The sequence below is a fragment of the Leucopleurus acutus genome (genome assembly GCF_964270905.1).
Source record: "Leucopleurus acutus genome assembly, chromosome: 14".
In the NCBI taxonomy this organism is placed as follows: Eukaryota; Metazoa; Chordata; class Mammalia; order Artiodactyla; family Delphinidae; genus Leucopleurus; species Leucopleurus acutus.
The window spans coordinates 19,453,220-19,473,272 of NC_139156.1; the positions used below are offsets into that span (position 1 = coordinate 19,453,220).

At 49.5% G+C, this 20,053-nt stretch overlaps 1 protein-coding gene across 1 annotated transcript; it reads right to left on the bottom strand.

Moving 5' to 3' along the window:
* Window positions 1-788: 788 nt before the first annotated feature.
* Window positions 789-12,971, bottom strand: DUSP5 (dual specificity phosphatase 5; the record flags this gene model as incomplete). Its single annotated transcript, XM_082853942.1, has 4 exons — window positions 12,447-12,971; window positions 7,239-7,387; window positions 3,966-4,185; window positions 789-1,195 (listed from the first exon to the last, which is right to left on the bottom strand). The coding sequence occupies exons 1-4, from the start codon at window positions 12,823-12,825 to the stop codon at window positions 789-791; spliced, it is 1,155 nt and encodes a 384-aa protein (XP_082710068.1). The 5' UTR covers window positions 12,826-12,971.
* Between the last annotated feature and the right edge of the window lie 7,082 nt (window positions 12,972-20,053).

Sequence of the window (20,053 nt, forward strand, 5' to 3'; positions counted from 1 at the left end):
TCTCCTGGCACCCAGTGCCACCACCTCAAAGGGGTGATTGTTGGTCTATGGTCTAAAGAACTCTTTTCAAATGACGCCAGAGTTGCTTTGAGGAGAGGTGCAACGAGAAAGGTTCAAGTATGAGTAAGAATCATGCCAAAGTCCAAAGTCAGGGTAAAACCCACAGTGAGGAGGAAACCAGAAGTGTTACTGTCTCACTACTTCACCCAAATGACTCCACCTGACCCAAGACAGAGTCTCAAAAACATCTGAGGGTTCAAACGAGCATATACATCATGTCCCTAAAACCCTGTAGGGTTACTTTCCTGACTAGGTGGTGATCAGCTTATGCCCTGAAGCAACACAGACAGATACGGAGACTGCCAAAGTTAAAAAAATAAGGTGGAAATTGTGCTTCCTTCAAAATGAATTGGCTTTGTTACTGCCTTTTCTCCTGGTCCAGCAACTGCTTTCTCTCATATTGCTGCAGGTATTTATTGCCTTATGCTTGAAATGAAAAGGCAAACTTTGAGGTGCAAAGACTGGGCAGTCCTGAGGGCAGGGGGTCTGGAAATACAGTAGTCAGCACGTGCTGTGCTCTCATAATGGCTTGGCCTTCCTTCAGTCCCAAGAACCTATCCCCGAGGTCAGTCTGAAGTTTGTTTGCAAACCTGGTGACCCTTCACTGGTCCCACCAGGACAGCGGGACAGAGTGAGGTCTTCAGTATTGCACACGTATGAAATGTCCATGAGTCAAAATACAAAATCACAGTTGTTCTTGGAGCTGGGCTGGTTTTCCCACTCTGGTCTTAGCAGGATGTGGCTGTGGCCATGGGGCTCTGGCTGAGCTCTGAGACCGTTGAGTGGGTGGGCAACGGTGCCAGCACCGAGGTAGGGAACGTGCAGTAGGAACCCTGCACGTCAGGGCTCAGTGTCTGTAAATGGGCTATGAACGAAGGGCCGGCTGCCTCCCCTTGGGAGGAGGGAGCCTGGGGGCTAGGCGCGCAAGGCAGGATCTCGGACTCATACTGTAGGAGCTGGCCCATGAAGCTGAAGTTGGGCGAGACCACACTCCTCCTCTGCTTGATGTAATCAAAGGCGTCCTTTAGGTGGAACTGCTTGGTCTTCATGAGGTAAGCCATGCAGATGGTGGGTGAGCGGGAGATCCCAGCCTCACAGTGAACCAGGACCTTGCCTCCCTTTTCCCTGACACAGTCTGGAAGAAAGAAAAGACAGTGGAAATGAGTTGGGATTGGAACTCAAAGGCAACTGGATTTAATTAAAGAATTAAAAAAAAAAGTGACCTAGTAATCAAATCATCCTCCCTGCTTAACGTCTGTGGTCCCACACCAGGCTTTTGCCAGTCTTTAACCTCCACTGCTGAGGATAGACTTTAGGGTCCCACCATGATGTCTATCTCTGCGTAGGACCTTCACAATCCTTAGTTCTCTAGGATGCTTTCACAGGTTCTGCCACTGGAGGTGCTACACCTGGAGTAACGCCTTCCTGGGGATGCCATCTTAACTCGGGTTCCATGGATGCGTTTCAAGAAGACTTTGGAAAATCTTTGAAGCTGCATGCAAGTTTTCGTTGCACATTCACATTTCCCTGAGAGGGTCCCAGGCTCAAAGACTGACTTGGAGAAGCAATTCCTGCCTCTCGGGGTCTGATTCTAATGGTGATGACCTAGCCCTCATCCTGGTTGAGGCCTTCCGTCCTCCCCAGGATCCCTGTTTGGCTGTGCCAGGGCGGGATGCTTGGCTCAGCACCGAGGGTTCCCAACCAAGCAAACATACAATAAATAGTGCACAGCCACTAATTATAGCCTTGGCTAAGTAACGCTTACTAGATGGAGGATATAAATGGCTTTGGCAAACTCCATCTTGCACAACAATGGGAGTCACTGCTATAAAGCTACCACCTTCAGTTAGCATTCATTAGCTCAATATGACAAACGCGGGGTGCCCTCCTTTTCTGTTCTACTCCTCCCCCCAAAAGAGCTCCAACTGTTAAAAATGAGCAGGGGTAAAAGGTTAAACATATATACACATCAAATAAAAACCACAAAAAAGAGTCTTTCCAATTCCCTCTCTTGCTAGTGAGGAAACAATTACATCACAGGAAGTTAGATGTCCATGGCACTATGTAAGGTCACAGTATGCAAAAACATTTAAGATTTTGAAGGGCAAATAAAAAGTCAGCCCCCTTACCCACCTCCCTCCTCAAGTTCAAGAAATTTGCAAATGCATCTCTAAGATCTGAAAGATCCAGTTTCTGAGGAGTCAGGGAGGAACCTGGAGTCTCCCTAACAGAATGAAAATCCCAAAGGACACCCCAGGGTTCCTCATTAGAAGTGCCCCAGTCTCTGATTTAAAAGAAAAAAAAAAAAGTTCCTGTAAATTAGTTCAAAAGAGACTCCAAGTTCCTAGGATTATAGGGTCGTGACTCCAACCTTCTTTTGCTCCTCCACCAGCAAAAAGCTGGTAGTCTAGCTGTTAATTGGCCCAGAGCCAAATCCCAGAAAGCAAAGGGCCTACAGTGTGTTGCTTCTGGATCCCACTTCACCCCTGGGGGCTTGCCTTCTACGTGGCCCTCGGAAGGGGTCAATGCATGGTTCGGCCTCAGTCCCTCCTTCCTTCAGGAGGGCAAGGAGTCTGGGGAAAGGCATCTCGTGTGCCTTCAGAATGCTGTGGGTTTGTGCGGTTGTGTACCCAGACACAATGCACACACAGGATGGGGAGGGAGGCTTCTGAGAAGTGATGGGGGCGGGTTTCATGACCTCACTGAGAAGCTATCTAGATAATTGAATAACAGGCTGACAAGGGCAAGGCATTCCCAGGGACAGGGAGAACAAGTCAAGGGTTTCCCACCCTGACCCCATCATCTTGACTGTCTCTCAGAGACTCCAAAGGAACCATCGCAGCCCAGAGGCTCAGGGAACAGGGAGGCAGGCTCGGCCTTTTGCCTCTGGTGAGTTTCTCTGCAGGCTTCTGTGGAGTAGAGATTGTGTGTGCTGAGCAGAGGGCTCACCACGTGGTGGAAGGGGGGCCTTTAACAGCTCCCTGCACTAAGTAATCATTGCTGCACCCAGCACCGGCCTTTCTCCTTCCAACATCCCTCAGAGCACGAGGCAGGAAGATCACTGCTCAGCTTCAACAGCTATGCATGTTAAAGGGAAAGAAGGACTCTGGAAAGGGAGGCAAGCCCACAAGGATGGGGAGTGGTGGGTGCTTGCAAATCTGAGACACAAAAAAGTCAGTCCAGCCCCCAGGGGAGATGGTTGAGGGAAACAGAGATGTCCAATGAAAGAACAATCCAGCCTGTTCGAGGAGTTGGAATCCCAAGGCCCAAAGCCCTTTCTAGGCAGAGGGATGAGAGGTTTCCAGGCCTACACGATGGAGTAAATGATAACTGCCTCACGGAACGTACAAAGGATGCAAAAAGATGCCAACTTCTCTGTGCATAAAGCACAGAGCTTGAGATGAGCGCTATCTTTAGTCCCAAATCAGCTGAAAATGCAAAACAATTGCCCCCAAAGCAGTTTGCCAAAAACCGTGGAAAGCTGCCAGGGCCCTGGGGGCTCAGTGCGTAAGGAGTGCTCTCTCAGTCCTTCTGTTTGTTTTCAAAAATATCCCAACCTACACAGAAGCAGTTTGGGTGGTTCTTTCCCTCCCCTGCTTCCCCGGCATGGAGCCTCACACACGGATGCACCCTGCTTCCCGCCCAGCCAGAAACACTAACAAGAGCGACAGAGTATTGCTATAAAATTGTAGTAATTCATTTATCTTGCAAATTAAAGCTCCTATTAATAGCAACTCAAATCCTCCCCTCTGTCGTTTTGGTCGGTGCATCCAACGAGCCAAGTTGGCTCTACAACAAGATGCTTTTCTTCTCACTGACGGGAACCCCCATCAGTACATCAAAATCCAAGAACACGCTCCCCTAGGGGGCCCCCAAAACAACTGAGGGGGAATGGCTGCACCTACCAATGAAATCTATTGCTTCTTGAAAGTGGGAGCTGATGTTAGCCGCATGGCTGTCTTCCACGGGGATCCATTTGTAGTGTAGGTGGGTCGTGCAGGCCTCAGAGGTCCGTCGTGAGACATTCAGCAGAGCCGTGATGTGCAGGTTGGCGAGGAACTCGCACTTGGACGCATGGTAGGCACTTCCAAGGTACAGGAACGGAAGGATTTCGACTGGGCCGCCCTGGAAGGAGGGGCAAAGGAGGACAACCAGGAAATGTTGGATTAGCTTGCTCTTTGGGGAGAAGAAACAAAACAACGCTGACCTATTTGTTTTCAGGTGGGAGGTTCCCTTTCTGGTTTCCAGGTAGAGAGCTCAGAGTCAGCGCAGTTCACCCAAGAGTGTGTGGGTGGAGCCTCTGTCCTGGTAAACTCTCTACCCTACATTACTGCCTTGTGACTCAGTGACAGCAAATCCCACACAGCTAAGATTTTCATTTTCTTATATATATTGAGGTGGTAGGAAATGCCGGCAGCCTTCCTATACTGACAAGGATGAGAAGAGGGTGGTGTGATGGAAGACTTGAGAGGCCCGTGCTATAGTTCTAGCTGCCCTGAGAGTGCCAGAGTGAGTCCTTTAACCTTGGGGGCAGCCTCGGTTTCCTTCTAGATAAAATGGAAAATGGTTCAACAAGGTGAGCCCCCTCCTTTACAATCCTGACGTTATACATATATATATATATATATAAAATGTGTTTCATCAAACCTAGGACACTGTTGATCCTAAGATGCATTTGGAGCTCAGAGATGTTAAAATATGCTTCCCCCGTCCCCCAAAAAAGTAAACTTCTCAGAAGTGAAAATGACCACTATCTATCCAAAATCCTCGGATAATGAAAAGCTGTTAGGCCATGAGCAGGGCCTGATCCTTTTTTTTTTTTTTTTTTTTTGGCTGTGCTGCGCTGCGTGGCATGCAGGCTGCAGGATCTTAGTTCCCCAACCAGGGATCAAACCCGTGCCCCGTGCAATGGAAGCGTGGAGTCTTAACCACTGGACTGCCAGGGAAGTCCCAGGCCTGATCTTCTCGTGGGGTTGAGTTTTGGTGAGAGACGCGGACATCTTCACCCTTTTGGGAGACCACCTATACCTGAGGTTTCTAGTTAAGAAGGATCCCCAAAGAACCAGAGACCATCTACCCTGAGGAAAAGCTAAAAAGAACAGCTAGCTAGTCAGACTCTGGCAGTCTCAGCATTTCCAGGGTGGCAAGAAAAGCCATTGTTCCATACTTGGAACAATGGGAGCCCCTGGAGATTTAGAGGGAAAACACTGAGCTGGGGTGACAGTGGCTGTGTCTTTGGCAGCCTTTCCCATATCATCCATCCGCTTCCTGTGTTTCCATTTCCTGTCCTGGAATAAGAGTAGAATGGAAACTCTCTGCCAGACCCACAATAGGGAAAGGGGCACGGGACGAGGGCCAGGAGAAGGCAGTTCTCAAATTACCCCGCATGGGTGTTTGCTTTTTCTTTCCTGAGAAGTCAGGTGTTTAAGGCAAAGGCCAGTTTGGCCACTTGAAAGAAAGTTATAGAGATTTTACAAAAGGTAGTAATAGTAACCAGTATTTTTAATAGCTGGCCCCTGAGCTTAACACTTTAGGTGTACCTACATAGATCTCTCCCTCTCTTTAGAGCCTGGAAAATGCTGACACACCAGGCCTGGGAACCTACTCAATTTCTCCTGGAGCTTAGCCCAACACCCCTGAAACCATGTTTCTTTCCTTTTTTGAATCTTCTTTTTAGACTCAAGAGGAAGAAACCAAAGGCCTTCAGAAACCCCAAAGGTTAACACGACCTCACCCGGCTTCTCTCAAGGCAGAAGCGCTACTAAGAGTAGCACTAGGGGGTTCCCCAGATGAACCGTGGAAACACACCAGGGCCTCCCTGGTCCTTGCTTGGCCAAAGGTCTGCTGTGCTTTCACAACATCCTGCAAATTCTCGTTTCTCTTTCACTTTCTGAGAATGGAGGAGGAAAACACCACCCAAACAAACAAACAAAAATAGAAATTCAGCTAAGCCGGATGCCCATGGCTTGAAAGTCCAGGGTTCATCATACACTGTAATTTTAATAAAAGAAAACAAACAAAATAATAACCCTGGCACCTCGCCAAGCTAACAGGTTTCCATTCAAGGAAAAGCCACCTGGCTGTATTTGGAAGTTTATCCCCAGGGGCAGAGCTCTGCTCTTGGCAGGCAGCTGGCATCTTACACAGTATCTAGAAATCTTCCTTCTATGATTTGGGTATGTTCTTATTTTGTGCAAAGAGCTTTTTGTGCAAAAAGCTCCTCCTACCAAGTCAGATGCCTAGAATGGCCCTCTTCCAAAAGAAGGCATGTGGAAAGCAGAACAGGGTCCTGAAAAGAACCAGAACAAGGAGTTAAGAGAAGGGAGTTCTGGGCCTAGTGTGGCCATGAACCCAGCTGCAGGATTCTTGGCAAAATCAATCATCCCACCAGCTGTGACAGTTTTTCCCTCTGTAAAATGGGAAGGTAGGTTTTGATCTCTGTTTTCTGCAGATTTGGGTCCTTGCTGGCTTTTTCCACATCCTCCTGCATTGTATAGGTAACCCCTGCCTGAGCCGTCCACTTTTTCTTCCTCTAATGAGTTGCCAGAAGGTACAGTTCTTTGAAGGGAAGAAACCCACATGTTTGTAGACACATGAAATCCTCTAGTGTGTCTTGATCTCTGGTTTCAGAATTTATGGAATTATAAGCATCAGAAACCCCTAGGGGAGGCTGCTTAGCCATCCAAATAGTAATTTCTCTACAACCCTCCCCCAATCTTCCTCCTTCAGTTAAAAATACCTAGACACGCCTTTACAGGTACTGGGTTGGTTTGCAGAAACTGCAGAGCATGAACAGTTACGAAGAAGATCAACACAGGAAGCCTGAAAGTCAGCTCTGAAACGTCTTCAGGGAAACCTAAACCGATATTTCAAAGCTTCTCTGCACCTCCCAGGCCAGCTAACAATAATGTATATTTCGCTTCCACTTTTTGCCAGAAGCCACCGAGCGTCCTGAAGCGCATTTGCTCTTGTCAGCTTATTTGCTGGAAGGAAGCCCATTTACTCTTAGATGGAAACTCAAGTTGGCAAGCAACAGAGGCTCTCTAAAGCTAGAGGCCTCTGCCAACTCCCTGATCCACAAAGGAACCAACCAAGGTTGCTGAGCAGGGAGTGGAAGAGCCAGGGTGCTGTGCAAGGAACAGAGCCAGGAGCCGGGACGGTACTTCCACACCGTGTACCTGGTCATAAGCCGGCCTGTAGCTGATGTTGAGCACTGACTTCCCACACTGACTGATGAGGGCTGTCTCGGTTTCAACCTTCTCTGGTGAAATGGGTTTTACATCCACGCAACACTCAGGATATTCCGAGTGGAAAGTCTCATATCCCCCTAAAAGACAAAAAAAAGGCAAGAGAGATAAAAGCATCGATTTTTCTCAGGCTGTCAGAAAATGCCCAGAATTGATCCATACCCTGAGTGTGGAATAGTAAAAAAATATTCAGCTACTATACATTTTGGTCATATTAAAAAATTGAGCCAAAACAAGTAATAGTTTTAGAATAGAAACGGGCTCCACAGACACACACACACACACACACACACACACACACACACACACACACACATACACACTCTCTCTCTCCTAAAAAGCTATAATTCAGAAAGGCAGTGATGAAAGTTTTCTATGCCTATCAGAAGATAGGCATAGAAGAAATGAAAGTTTTCTATGCCTATCAGAAGAAGCTTAAACTGTGAAAGGAAATATATCTGACATGTGGCAAATATTAACCAAATCCCTCCAGAAAACAAAAGCTGTTTTCTCTCATTTACCTAAAATGCAGGTGTGATTATGCAGAATTTCAGTAATTTGTGAATGAGACTCTAAACTGGTCTGGTTCATCCCTAGTCCCTTAGCTCTAAACTGGATTATAGACGAAACCTCCTCTATTCATAAGGGAATGGGGGCTAACAGGAGGTTTAAACTCAGGGCAATAAAACAGCTCTGCCCTTTCTCTTTGCCAAGGTGCTAAGAACACTGCTGACAATCCTCTCCATAGGTCCAATGTAATCAATCTAGTTAATTACCTTCCAAACCAGAGCAATGAGGCCTTCTGAACTTAATTCTTAACTCCTTAAGTAAAAACTCCTTCTTTCTCCTTGATGACCACCTACTCTCCCTTTATCTTATGACCCTCCCCTCCTGAACTTTCTCCCCAGCTACACACACACACACCCCCTCATACCTGGCAGGTATGATTCTATAAAAATCCTAACTATATTTAAACTTCTCCAAATGGATCAGATCACTTAAGGTAAAAACTACTCTTTGACAGCGTCATAGAAACTTGAGTAGGTTAAGTTCTCAGGCCCACACACGAGGTAGGGAAGAACCAAACGAAACACTGGCCTCGAAGCCTCAGAATGCCAAATGCTGCTGGGTGCATAGGCCAGACTTGTGTGGGGAAACACTTTGCTTCCAATCCAAAGGGACCTAAGACACTTCCAAGAGCCTCCAGAAAACCTGCTTCTTTTTCTGGCCCAGAGAATTCACTTGGGGTCAAATCATCAATTTTTTTTTTGTTTTTTTTGGTCCATGCTGCACAGCTTGTGAGATCCTAGTTGCCAGCTTATGGGATCTTAGTTCCCTGACCAGGGATTGAACCTGGGCCCTGGCAGTGAAAGTGCTGCCAGGAATTAGGAATTCCCTAAATCATCAATTAAATAAGCATTCTGAGACCATGTATTTTTCCAAAAAGGCCCCCTTTTTTTCTTCTGTCTTTTGGTGTTGTAATAGCCCCACAGTGGAGCACATGGTGGTTTTTTAAACCCCTGCAGTAGGCAAATGGTTAATGGATTACACGGCAGTCTCCAGCTCTCTCCCAGAAGCTACAGCCAATTCCTAGAATGAGTCATCTAGCTATTACTGCTTCCTCTCAGCTTGCTGGAACTGCCCCCAACCCCATTTAGCACACCCAAATCTCCCCTGTGGTCACTTCAACAAATAGCCAATTGGGCCTTCCCAAATGAGCTTCTGGACCTCCACAATGACCACGTTCCCGGTCATGATGACAGGCCATGCCGGAGGGAGGCGGAGGTGGAAAGTTTGAAGGTGTCTGTGGCTTAGTTTTCCCTCCCTCCCCACCATTGCCCCCACCCCCTTCCCTCCCAGAAGGCAGAAAGAAACCACACTTACACTGACCCTCAGCTTCCTCCGAAGAGGTGTCCCTAGTTAGCAAATCACTTCCTGTGCCTGGGCCTCAACATTTTGAGTCCCAGGAGACAAACTGAGTGATAGGGGATGGGAATCTGAAGTAAGAGTGGCCCAGGCCCTCTCAAACTTCTGAATGAAGCTTGGGAAAGAGAAGCCTTCAGGCCACCCCATCTCTTGGCTTTAAACAGAGCACTTAAGAGTTGGCTGTTGGGCTTCCCTGGTGGCACAGTGGTTAAGAATCCGCCTGCCAATGCAGGGGACACGGGTTCGAGCCCTGGTCTGGGAAGATCCCACATGCCCTGGAGCAACTAAGCCCGTGTGCCACAATGACTGAGCCTGCACTCTAGAGTTCATTGAGCCACAACTACTGAGCCTGCGTGCCACAACTACTGAAGCCCGTGTGCCTAGAGCCCGTGCTCTGCAACGAGAAGCCACCACAATGAGAAGCCCGTGCACCGCAACGAAGAGTAGCCCTCGCTCGCTGCAACTAGAAAGCCCGCGGGCAGCCATGAAGACCCAACGCAGCCAAAAATAAAATAAATTAAAATAATAATAATAATAAAAAGAGTTGGCTGTTAGGAGGACAGACAGGAGGTGCGGGTGTGGGCTGGGTCCTGCCTGCCTGTTGACAAAATAAGGCAGGCAGACAAAGTCTCAGTGTAGTTGAGGGACAGATAAACAGGGTCCTGCCTCTTCTAGCTGGGGTCAGGAGTCCTATAGATTAGATGGTCTGTCTTTCACCCACTCCCATCAGAGGCGTGGAGAGACAGAACATTCCTCTCTGGTGCCTCACTTGAACTCCAAGAGCCGTGGCAATTCTTTTGGCAGCTTCAATCCTCTTCAGAGTGATTCTGTTTTTGATCACCACCGCATTACCAGGGGAACTGAGCAGAGAAAGCACACGGACACTATATATAAATACGTACTGACAATGCCGTTCGGTCATCTCATTTTAGTGGGTTTTTTTGGGAGTGGCGGGCATTGAGGGAAGTGTAAAAGGCATTGCAGGACTTCCCTGGCAGTCCTGTGGTTAACACTCCGTGCTTCCAGTGCAGGGGGCGTGGGTTTGATCTCTGGTTGAAGAAATTAGATTCCACATGCTGCGTGGCCAAAAAAAATGGTTTGCCCCACGATCTGGGATGCCACTAGATTAAAAACCTGAACTCTTATCTGGATGTGAGTCAGGTAAAGAAAAAATTTTCTTTGGCAACAACTTAAAGTTTAGTACTGTTATAAGGGTAAGTATTAAGCAATTTCTACTGAAATTTAAAACGGACATAACTTTCGACGTGGCAATTCTCATAATTTTACTGAAAGATAGTGCACATGCAAAAGCATTTGGACAAAGGTATACTCTCCCACACTGCTTCAAATACTAAGGCTGGAAGCAACCTACTTACTGGCTATCACCAGGGGATGGGTTTAAAAAGTGAATAGGACACGTATGCTCTGATATGGACAAATCTCTCAAGATCTAGTTAGATGAAAGAGGCAGGAACAGGAAATATACAAAATCATTTTATTTTTACTCATGGAAAATTAATTTATCTAAAGATGAACAAGAAATAGTTGACTGTTGTCTCTGAGGAGTAGAACTGAGTTCTAGGGTGTGCAGAAGATCCACTTTTCATTGTACAGCCTTTGTGCTGTATGTTACTTACATTAAAAAAATTTTTTTAAACATTAATTTTTCTGAGATGTGAGTCTACAGAGCTGCCTACTTCCTGTGGCAATAACTTCCAAACTGCTAGCGTGGCCCCCTGCAGAGGGGTGGGGAGCAGAGGTAGGACCCGGAAGGGTTTCCTGGAATGTATCTTTCGTGCTACTGGAGAGGCAGAAGCTTTTTCTGTACTCACTGCTAAGAAGCGGAGACAAAAAGCATATCAAAAAGAAATCAGGGACTATGTGTGAAAAACCTCTGCAGAGCTTGGAGGGCACTCTCCATCTCCTGGGGGCTGAGGCTGGGTAAAAGAGGAATATCATTATCTTCTGCCTCTGTTGTTTCCCTAACAGGAATCAACAGGGGACCGTCTGTAAGAGGTGCTAACAGAGGTGGGAGCTGCCCGTGTGCCTCTGGAATATCCTGGCCTGGAATGTGTGAAACTCCACAAGTCGCACGGTTTTAAAACAGCGCTCTCACTCTCTCAGCTCACTGCACCTGAGCTCTGAACCACATCAGTGTTACATCTCCAGGTGTCCCCGTCAGAGTCGGCCGGCGCAGCCTAGGCTGAGTCCTCATGTCTGCCCTACAGGCTATGCCTTCAATACGTTTGAGGTTACAAAGGACTCAAATACAAGGCGGCAGCAGTTATAGGAAGTGACACAGAAATCAATATTCTGGAGTCTGAGAGTAAATCACCCACCCACCACCAACGTCATCTCCCCCAGCAGGTGGAATGGGCAGACTGGTGAAGCAGCTTCTGGGGATCTCAAACCAAATGCGACGCAATCCCCTTCACAGCCACCCTGTGGCACCTCTCACGTGTCCTGGCTCGCTGGCCAGCCTGCCTACCACCCCTGGCAGACAGCGTTAGGCCCGCCGGGTTTGGCCCACGACCAGTACAGATGATCCTGGGGTGGGGGAGAGGAGGTGAAAAGGGTGTCAGCTCCAAACGGAGCGAGAGAAAGGCCTGGGAGGGGAGAAGGGGAAGCCAAAGAACAATAAAAAGCAATAAAATGAAATGGAAAGGAAGGGGAGGGGAGGAGAGGGACTCGCCAGGGTCAAAAAGGCAAGAGGGTCGAAGAAGACACAGCCTAACATACGTTAATCGTGCAGGAGGGAGAAAAGGGGACACCGCGGCGCCACACTTCGGGGGTGAGGGTGTTACGACCTGCTGATCCCTCCAGATCTGTCCATCAGGACGGCTCCAGAGCGCAGGCCCCAGCGAGAGCGGTGAAGCCGGCGCCAGGAAAGCCGGCCCGCGCCCAGCACTAGGCGACCGACCCCCAGCTGAGAAGCAGCGCCCCCGGCTGCGTAAGCAACCCCACCCCACCCACCCGGGCCGAAAGGCCGATCGTCAAGCGCTTTCGAGGAACTCCAGTGGGGAAGCTGTGAGCGCTGACACTAGCAGTGCCCTCCCTAGCGCACGTCAAGCCCCAAGGTGCAGACTCCCGCCAGCGGAGAACCGCTCGGGTTCTAGCGTCAAGGAAGGCGCCCGGCGCCAGCAGGGGACCCCAGAGCCCGGGGCCGTCCCGGCGCGGACGGTGACAGGGGACCGGCGTCCCCGACGCGCTCACCTTTGAGGAAGTAGACCCGCGGGCCGGCGGGCAGACAGGCGAGCAGCGAGGTGAGCACAACGCGCGCGGCGCTCTCCTCGCGCAGCTTCTGCCAGTGGCGGCTGCCCTGGTCCAGCACGACCACGGCCGCCACGCCGCCGCCGCCCTCCTGCAGCAGCCGCGCGCGCGCCGCCTCGTCCGGCAGCACGTAGCGCGCCGACACCGCGCCTCCGCGGGCCCGCCGCAACACCACCGAGTTGAGGTTGACGTTGAGCGAGCCGCGCACGCTCGAGGCGGCGAAGGCCAGGTAGGGCCGGCAGTCGAGCACCACACAGCGCGCCGCAGCCTCCTTGCGGAGCATCTTGCGCAGCTGGCGCCCGTCGAGCGACGTGACCTTCATGCCGCCGCCGCCCAGCGGCCCCGCGCAGTGCGCCCCGCAGGTGCCCACAGCCAGGGTGCCCGCCGGCGAGGCCCGGGAGGGCGACCCGCGGGCCTGCGGCCGGCCGACCGAGCCCGGCGCCGGAGCGACCGCTCAACTCTTCTTTCCCGCCCTTCACGCTCGGCACCCGGCCCGGCCACTCGCCGCCCCAGAAGCCGGGGATTCCGCCGGCAGCTCAGCGTTTTATGTGAATGGGTGTACAGCCTGTGACGTGGCTGCCCATATAAGGCCGAATAAGAGTATTTCCCCGCCCCTTCGGGCTGTGGCCACGCCCCCCGGGAGCCGGACGTGCTGGGCGGGCGCCGAGCGTTAGTCAGCCTGAGAAAGAGGAAGTGGCAGGCAACTTGCCGTGCTCTCTGTGGCGCTGCGCGGAGACACTCACTTGCGCATCACCGGGGACTGCTGGTGGGGTGTCAGGAACGCCACGAGGCCGAGGTGACCCACGCTGTGCGGGAAGAGGAGGAAGCGGGGGAGGCGGAGCTGGCGTCGTGACATGGGTTTAGAGTTTCAGAGACGTAGGTTCAGAACCCGCTGGGGGCCGGGCCAGGTACCGTGGTAGGCAGAGCTAGGGGCGGCCTCGGCCAGTGCCCCCAGATGGATCTGACGTAGATTTCGATCCTTACGCGTCTTTACGCGGGGAATGAGATGATAGCTGGAATTTGTTTCGAAGGCTGGGTTATCGACTCAAGATTGGGCTTGTGTTGGTATCGTTGAAACTTGGTGACGGGTACCTGGAGGTTCATTATACTGTTTTCTCTACTTTTCTTTATATTTTGAAATTTTCCATGATAAAAGCACCTCAAAGTAAAAGTGGAGAGAGAAGAGCCAGCAACTAATCTCCCCAAATGGGTTCTGCCCTCAAAGGGTTGATGGTCCTTTTCTTTGTCACACTCCCAGTAAAAATTAGAATAATTGTTTTTTGAGGAACCGTTTTCTGAGCCCCAGAAAAATCTGTCCTGAAATCAGCTGCAGCATCAACACGCACCGTTGATGGAGCTCAGCCCAGCCAACTGTACAGGTGGCTTCTGGATTTGGGGGATTATCTGTGGCTCAAGTATAATCCCAGGCTGTCTGCACCCGCCAGTCCCCAGCAGCTTCAGGCTTCCCATCCCCAATCTTGGGGAACTGGACACGATTCACCCATTCAGCAAGTATTTACTGAAAGTCAGCTTTGTGCCCTGGTAGCTGCAGGGACATGCTTCTACCCCCAAACTCAGGACGAACCATTTTATTGTGAGCTTGAGGCAGGAGGGGACTGCCTGATGGAAAACAGCCTGCCTCCACTAGGGTGGGGCTTGTTTACTACCGACAGAGGGGAGTGAGGTTTTTAGAAGGAAGCAGAAGTCCAATTCTGAAATCAAATGCAGTCAAACCGGACAACAGCCAGCTGGCCGTTGCCTCTGGGTCTCAGATGCCTTCAGTCAGAGGCGCTGTCCTCACCCTGCCACTGGAATCCCAACGAAGATGTGATGCCGGGGGGTTTTCTTTCTCTTTGGGATTATACGTGCCAGCCTTCCCTGCAATCTGCTTCTCCTCTAGTGTCACCGGAACCACCCAGCCTCAGACGTTTCAACCTACAACCACATGGCCAGGCTCTGTATTGGTTGCTGGACACCAAAGTGAGCAGTCCTCACTCTGCTCCAGCTGCCCCCAGCTAGGAGACGAGGCTTGGTCCAGCCCAGAGGCCTCTTTTTTTTTTAAATTAATTAATTTGCTGCACCGTGGCGTGTGGGATCTTAGTTCCCCGACCAGGGGACCAGGGATCGAACCCCTGCAGTGGAAGCGTGGAGTCTTAACCACTTGACCACCAGGGAAGTCGCCACAGGCCTAAGGTCCTGTAGTCAGTGTGGAAGAGCATCACGGTGTGCGAGGTGGGGTAGGGATGTGGCCCTGGAGAAGGCCACTCAGTGCAGAGGAGAGCTGAGGTGAGCTTAACGAGAGTGAATCCAGGTGAGCCAGGCCATGGAGTGGGAGAGTGGAGGACATTCCAGGCAGAGAAAACTGCTTGCGGTAAAGGGAAGAAAACCAAGAATCCAGCGAGGTATGTGCTGGAGGTACGTGGGAGACTAAGGCATTTCTGGCATTTATTAGAAAGTTAAGCAGGCTCAGGTGACAGAGGGACTTGTGTGCCATTTAAGGCATTTGGATCTTATCGTTTGGCTGGAGCAGCCATGGATGAGGCTGTTACTCAGTGACTTGGTCAGGTGAGCATTTGGGGACCTCACTGAGGTGGCACTGTGGAGGATGGATGTTTTATTTGCAAGTGGAGATGGGGTCCAGACCGGCGTCAGGGAGACAGATAGGCGGCTTTTGTGGGTAATCCAGGCCTGAGCTGATAAGGGCCTGCCGGAACTTGGCAGTGATAGCAGCAATTGAAGAGGCCACACAGATGGGAGAGACATTTAGGAAGTAAATTGCCGGAAGGGATGGGATGGTGGAGAGAGGAGTAGAGGGTGACTGAGTAAACGGTGACACCTTTAGATAGGGACCCTACAGGAACAGGTCCGGGTGTGTAGCAGGAGAGGGGTCGGGGGTGAAGTTTAGACTTATTAATAAGTAGGAGTTGATCCTGGGCCACCCAAGGGGGTGGTGGAAAGGTGGCCTGGCAAACAGTGCAGGAAGGCCATCCATCAGTGGATTGCTCTGTCACTTCCCACCCCAACAGATCACCAAGTCCCTGGCTTCCAAAGACTCTGCCTTCCAGATCTCATTCCTAACCTGCTCTTTCTAGTCCCATGGCCAGGGCCAGCTTCCTGGGTGTGTGACCTGTGTGACCACAAGGCCATCCTTAGAAGGGCATGATGCTTGGTTTGATGCTCTGCTGTCACTCTCTTGAAATTCTTGATAATTTTTGGACAAGGGACCCTGAATTTTCCTGTTGCACTGGGCCCCGCAAATTATGTATCCCGTGCTAGGCATAGCTGTAGTTAAAGGGCCCCATTATCCCCTGCACTGGACCCTACAGTAGCATCCTGCCTCCCAATCGCCAAGCCCTCTCCTTTCTCTCTTGTCTTCTGCAATGTGATCTTTTTAAGCTTAGATCAGAGCACAGAGCCCACCTGCTCTGCTCGAAAACCCTCAGTGGCACCTATGCACTGTCTGATAAAATCCAAATTCATTAGTGAATTCTAGCCAGTTGGCCGTAACCCACCTCCAGCCTCGTTCGTCTCCTTCCTTCCCCCTTCCCCCTTCCCCCAGCCTCAGGCTCCAGTCACACAAAACTACCTATTTTCCTAAACTTGCCCAGTATTTTGCTGCCTCCACACTTTTCTACAGGACTTGAGCGCCTCCCCCATTCCTTTGTTAGGAATCCTTCCCTGCCTTCACACACCAGCTCCAGAGCTGCCGTTGCACCTCCAAGAAGGCCCCCCTTAATACCCCAGCCTGTTAATCAGTCGCCCTCCTGGGTGTTCTCACATTGTGCAGTTTTCCCCTCCCCCAACAGAGTGTTATCTGTCCTGCCATTAGTTTGAAGGCTCCCAGGCCATACTCAGGACTTATCCCACCATCTGTGACCCAGTCATAACACCCAGCACATGGTAGGAGCTCAGGCAATGTTGGTGGAATGGAATCCAGTGCTTGCTGAGGCTTGAAAGCAGCAGGCTTTTTAGGAGGCACCCAGGGGAAGAGTTGGCCACAGCACAGATCAGGGCCGTAGACCCTGGGTCAGGAGGCAAGATAGGAAGCTGTGGATGCACCGGCCCTAGGATCAGGAGCTAGAATGCATAGGCCACAGGCCTAGGAGGAGGAGTGTGTCTGAGACTGCAACTGTTTAAATAATCATGCCTTTCTCCACCCCCCCACCCCCTGCCCACTGCTTCGGAATGGGAGTGAGGGGGGTTCAGGGAAGAAGGCAGAATTTAAATTAACATGAGCGTATGAGGCAAGACCTTGTTCTATTTGTCATTCGCTCTCCCCTGCCAGTTCTACTCAGTCGGGCAAGGAGATTTTTATGTTTCTTGACCCTCCTTGACGGGTCATCTTAGTCCTCAGGCCCCGGTTCATCGCTGCGATCCGGTGTTCTTACCCTTTGAAGGGTCATAGTGCCCCTTTTTAAAAAGTGTGGGCCCATTCCTTGGAAAAGTGCACACACAGCTTTCAGCTTCCAATGTCAGGGAGTTTCATGGACCTGGGAACTCCTGTGATGGTCCCTGCTTCCTTCCTCTGCCCAAAAAGTGCGGCCAGGTGGCCTGTGGGGGTGGATCGGAGGGTGCCCCAGAGTGCCACCCCGAAGCCAACCCAAGGGTCGTCTAGCGGCTCCAGCCCTCGGCCGATGCATTTTGCCAGCTCTCTTCATTTGCTTGTTTCTCATCATGAAAGTAGCGCGCATGCTCGTTGTTTTTTTCCAGAGCACTACTTTCTTTGGTGTTAACATCCCCAGTCAAGACTGCTGTTGGGTCTGGACCCAAGACTTGCTTCCCACCATCTTGGTCAAAGGAAAGAGCACTGGACTAGGAGTCAAAGATCTGGATTCCTGTCCAGCCTCTGCTATGACTGGCTTCTGTTGTTTCCCTAATATTTGTAGAATGCTTTTTGTGTGTGTAGGTGTTTTTCTCCCCATGGCCCTCCCATCTCCCTTGCCCCCAGGATCTTAGAGTGGAGTGAATACAATGTTCACTCAGGGATACAGGCAGCACTTGCTGTGTGACTGTTGAGAATCACTCACCCTTTTGTTTTCCTGTCATGGTTTCCTCTTCTATAAAATAGGGACATTAGCGCCTATCTGCTAATGGTGAGTGACAATGACATAATATTCATAAAGCTATAGCCTGACGCAGCATAAGGTATTTGTGTGGTTGTTGCTGCTATTGATAATATCCATCAGCAAAGCATTTACTCATTTACTCAGTCAAATCCTCATGCACTGGTACATTCAGTTTCCTCTTCTGTAAAATGGGAGTGAAAATAGGACTTAGCTCATAGGTTACTATCAGGATTCAGTGGGTTAATCCACGAAAGGTACTTAGAACAGTGCCTGGTGCATATTAAGAACTCAATGAACGTTAACTAGTTGAACAGACTGTAGTATTTTTTCCAGCCAAGAAAAGACTTTTCTAATGGCACAGGAAAAAAAAGACGGGGGTAGGCATGACAGGGAAGAAGGAGTTACTTGCTGTCTAATTCAGCTGTCAGTGAAAGAAAGAATTACTAGAAGCCTGTGAACTTGTTCTGAAGGCTTACTGAGTACAAAAGGATATTTAAAGAGTAAAAATCCCCAGATCCACTAACAGTAAACTAGGAAGGACAAGAAGCCATTCACACAATAATAAGTGCTAAGTTAGGTGGTTTTGATATTGAGACCTGAAGAAACTTTACAGAAGACAGATCAATAAAGCCTGGAGCATTAGAGCAGGCGAGGCTGGGAGAGGGGTTTAGCTTTGATAAATAACGCCTCCAATTGTAAGAGCAAGGACTTTGGAGCGTGACGTTTAAGTCCCTGGTTTGCCGCTTACTACTGATTGTGTGACCTTGGACAAGTTACTTCACCTCTCGAAACCACAGTTGTCTCATCTGTAAAAAAAAAACGGGGCAGGGGCGGGGAGAGATAATAATAGTACCTACCTCATAGGGCTGATGAGAAGATTAAATGAAGTACCTACAAAAAGCCCTTCTCTGCCTGCCTGGAGCATGGTGAGGGCTCCGTGTGAGCCAGTATTTTTCTTTATGAAAAGTCACAGGCAGCACGGAAGCACAGAATCTTGGCAGTAAGGAATTGTAATTCTATTTTGAAATTTTCCAGGGAGGGAGCTTACTGCCTCATGAGGCATTTTTGAATGAGGCCAAAAAAGGAAACAAGCATATTCTGGGATTTTTATGAGATGGCAGGTATGTCCTGAGCCCTTCACTTAATCCTCACAACCTCCCTGTGATGTAAGCACTATTGCCCCCATCTTACAGTTGATCAAGGACAAAGAGCTATATTATCCACTCTTTGCTTCCAGCTCTGGAGAAATACTGTCTAAACCTAGAACTTCTTTGAAATATTTGAAGATGGTCATCTTGTCCCTTTCCCACCTTATCTTTTCTAAGATAACAGTCCTTGTTCCTTACTATAACTGTTTTCTGAATTCCTAGAAGATTTTTGTTTATTTGCCAGAACTCTTTACTTGTGATCTCTGAATGAAACGGAGGTGCAGCAGAGAATGTCCATTTACTCAAAGTTCAAAGGTCTGACCAAAAAAGAGTGGCTGTTAAGGGCCCTGGACATGGTTAGAGTAAGGAAGATATGGAAGAGAGCAAACACTTGAAAGCAAAGATGCGGTTCTTCCCCTCCACTGGGGAGCCACAGACTATTTCTGAAGGATGCGAGGGGGATTTTTACCCCCCACTCCTAGCCTACCCCCTGCAGCATTTCAAGTCTGGCCTGGATGGGCATGGGGCATCCTTGAAAGCTACAGGAAGTGGGCTGGGTGTGGGAGGATGTTAGAAGGAGCAAGTTTGTGGTCCCTCCAGCTTCACCATAGAGATTCTGGCTAGAAAGATAAATGGCTGGTAAAACATGGTCTTTTTTTTAAAATAGGGAGTGTGTGCCCTTAAGTGAGCATCGTATTTGCTCCATACTAAGACTCTGGGGGCAATGAGGATGGGAAGGCCATGGGGAGAAAACCACCTATATGTGAAAAATCTACAGCCTCTGAGTAGAGATCTCTTTGGCTGCTGGTTTTCTCTCCCCACTTCCCCCCACCCCCGCTGTGTGGTGCCTGGAGCTGTTTCCCACACTCCAGTCTTTTACCACCTTCATGGACTTTGCAATATCTGAGTACTCTATCATTCCTGAAATTGATTTTTCAGAGACTCATTAAACAAACAAACAAAAAACCAACCCATATTTTGTCTTAAACAGTAGTCTCTGAGGTTTAATAATCTAATTGTGTTTTTTTGCAGTAGAAATTAAAATATATGGCAATTCAAATAGGAGACTTTCGTCTGTACTCCACCTACAGTCACTTCTCCTGCCACTGGGATGCCACTCTGTGCTTGGAGAAACAGTGATTGGGTTCTGGAGTAAAGAAGACAAGCGTCAGGCCCAGACTCTGGAAGTGGCCAGCAGTGCAGTCTTGTACAAATGGCTTAGACTCTACCAAGGGACAGTTTCTTCTTAGTAAAGTTGGGATAATTAACAAGTTGTAAAGTAAAAACAAAATAATATACTTGAACGTACCTTGTAAAATGCTTGGGATATTCCTTT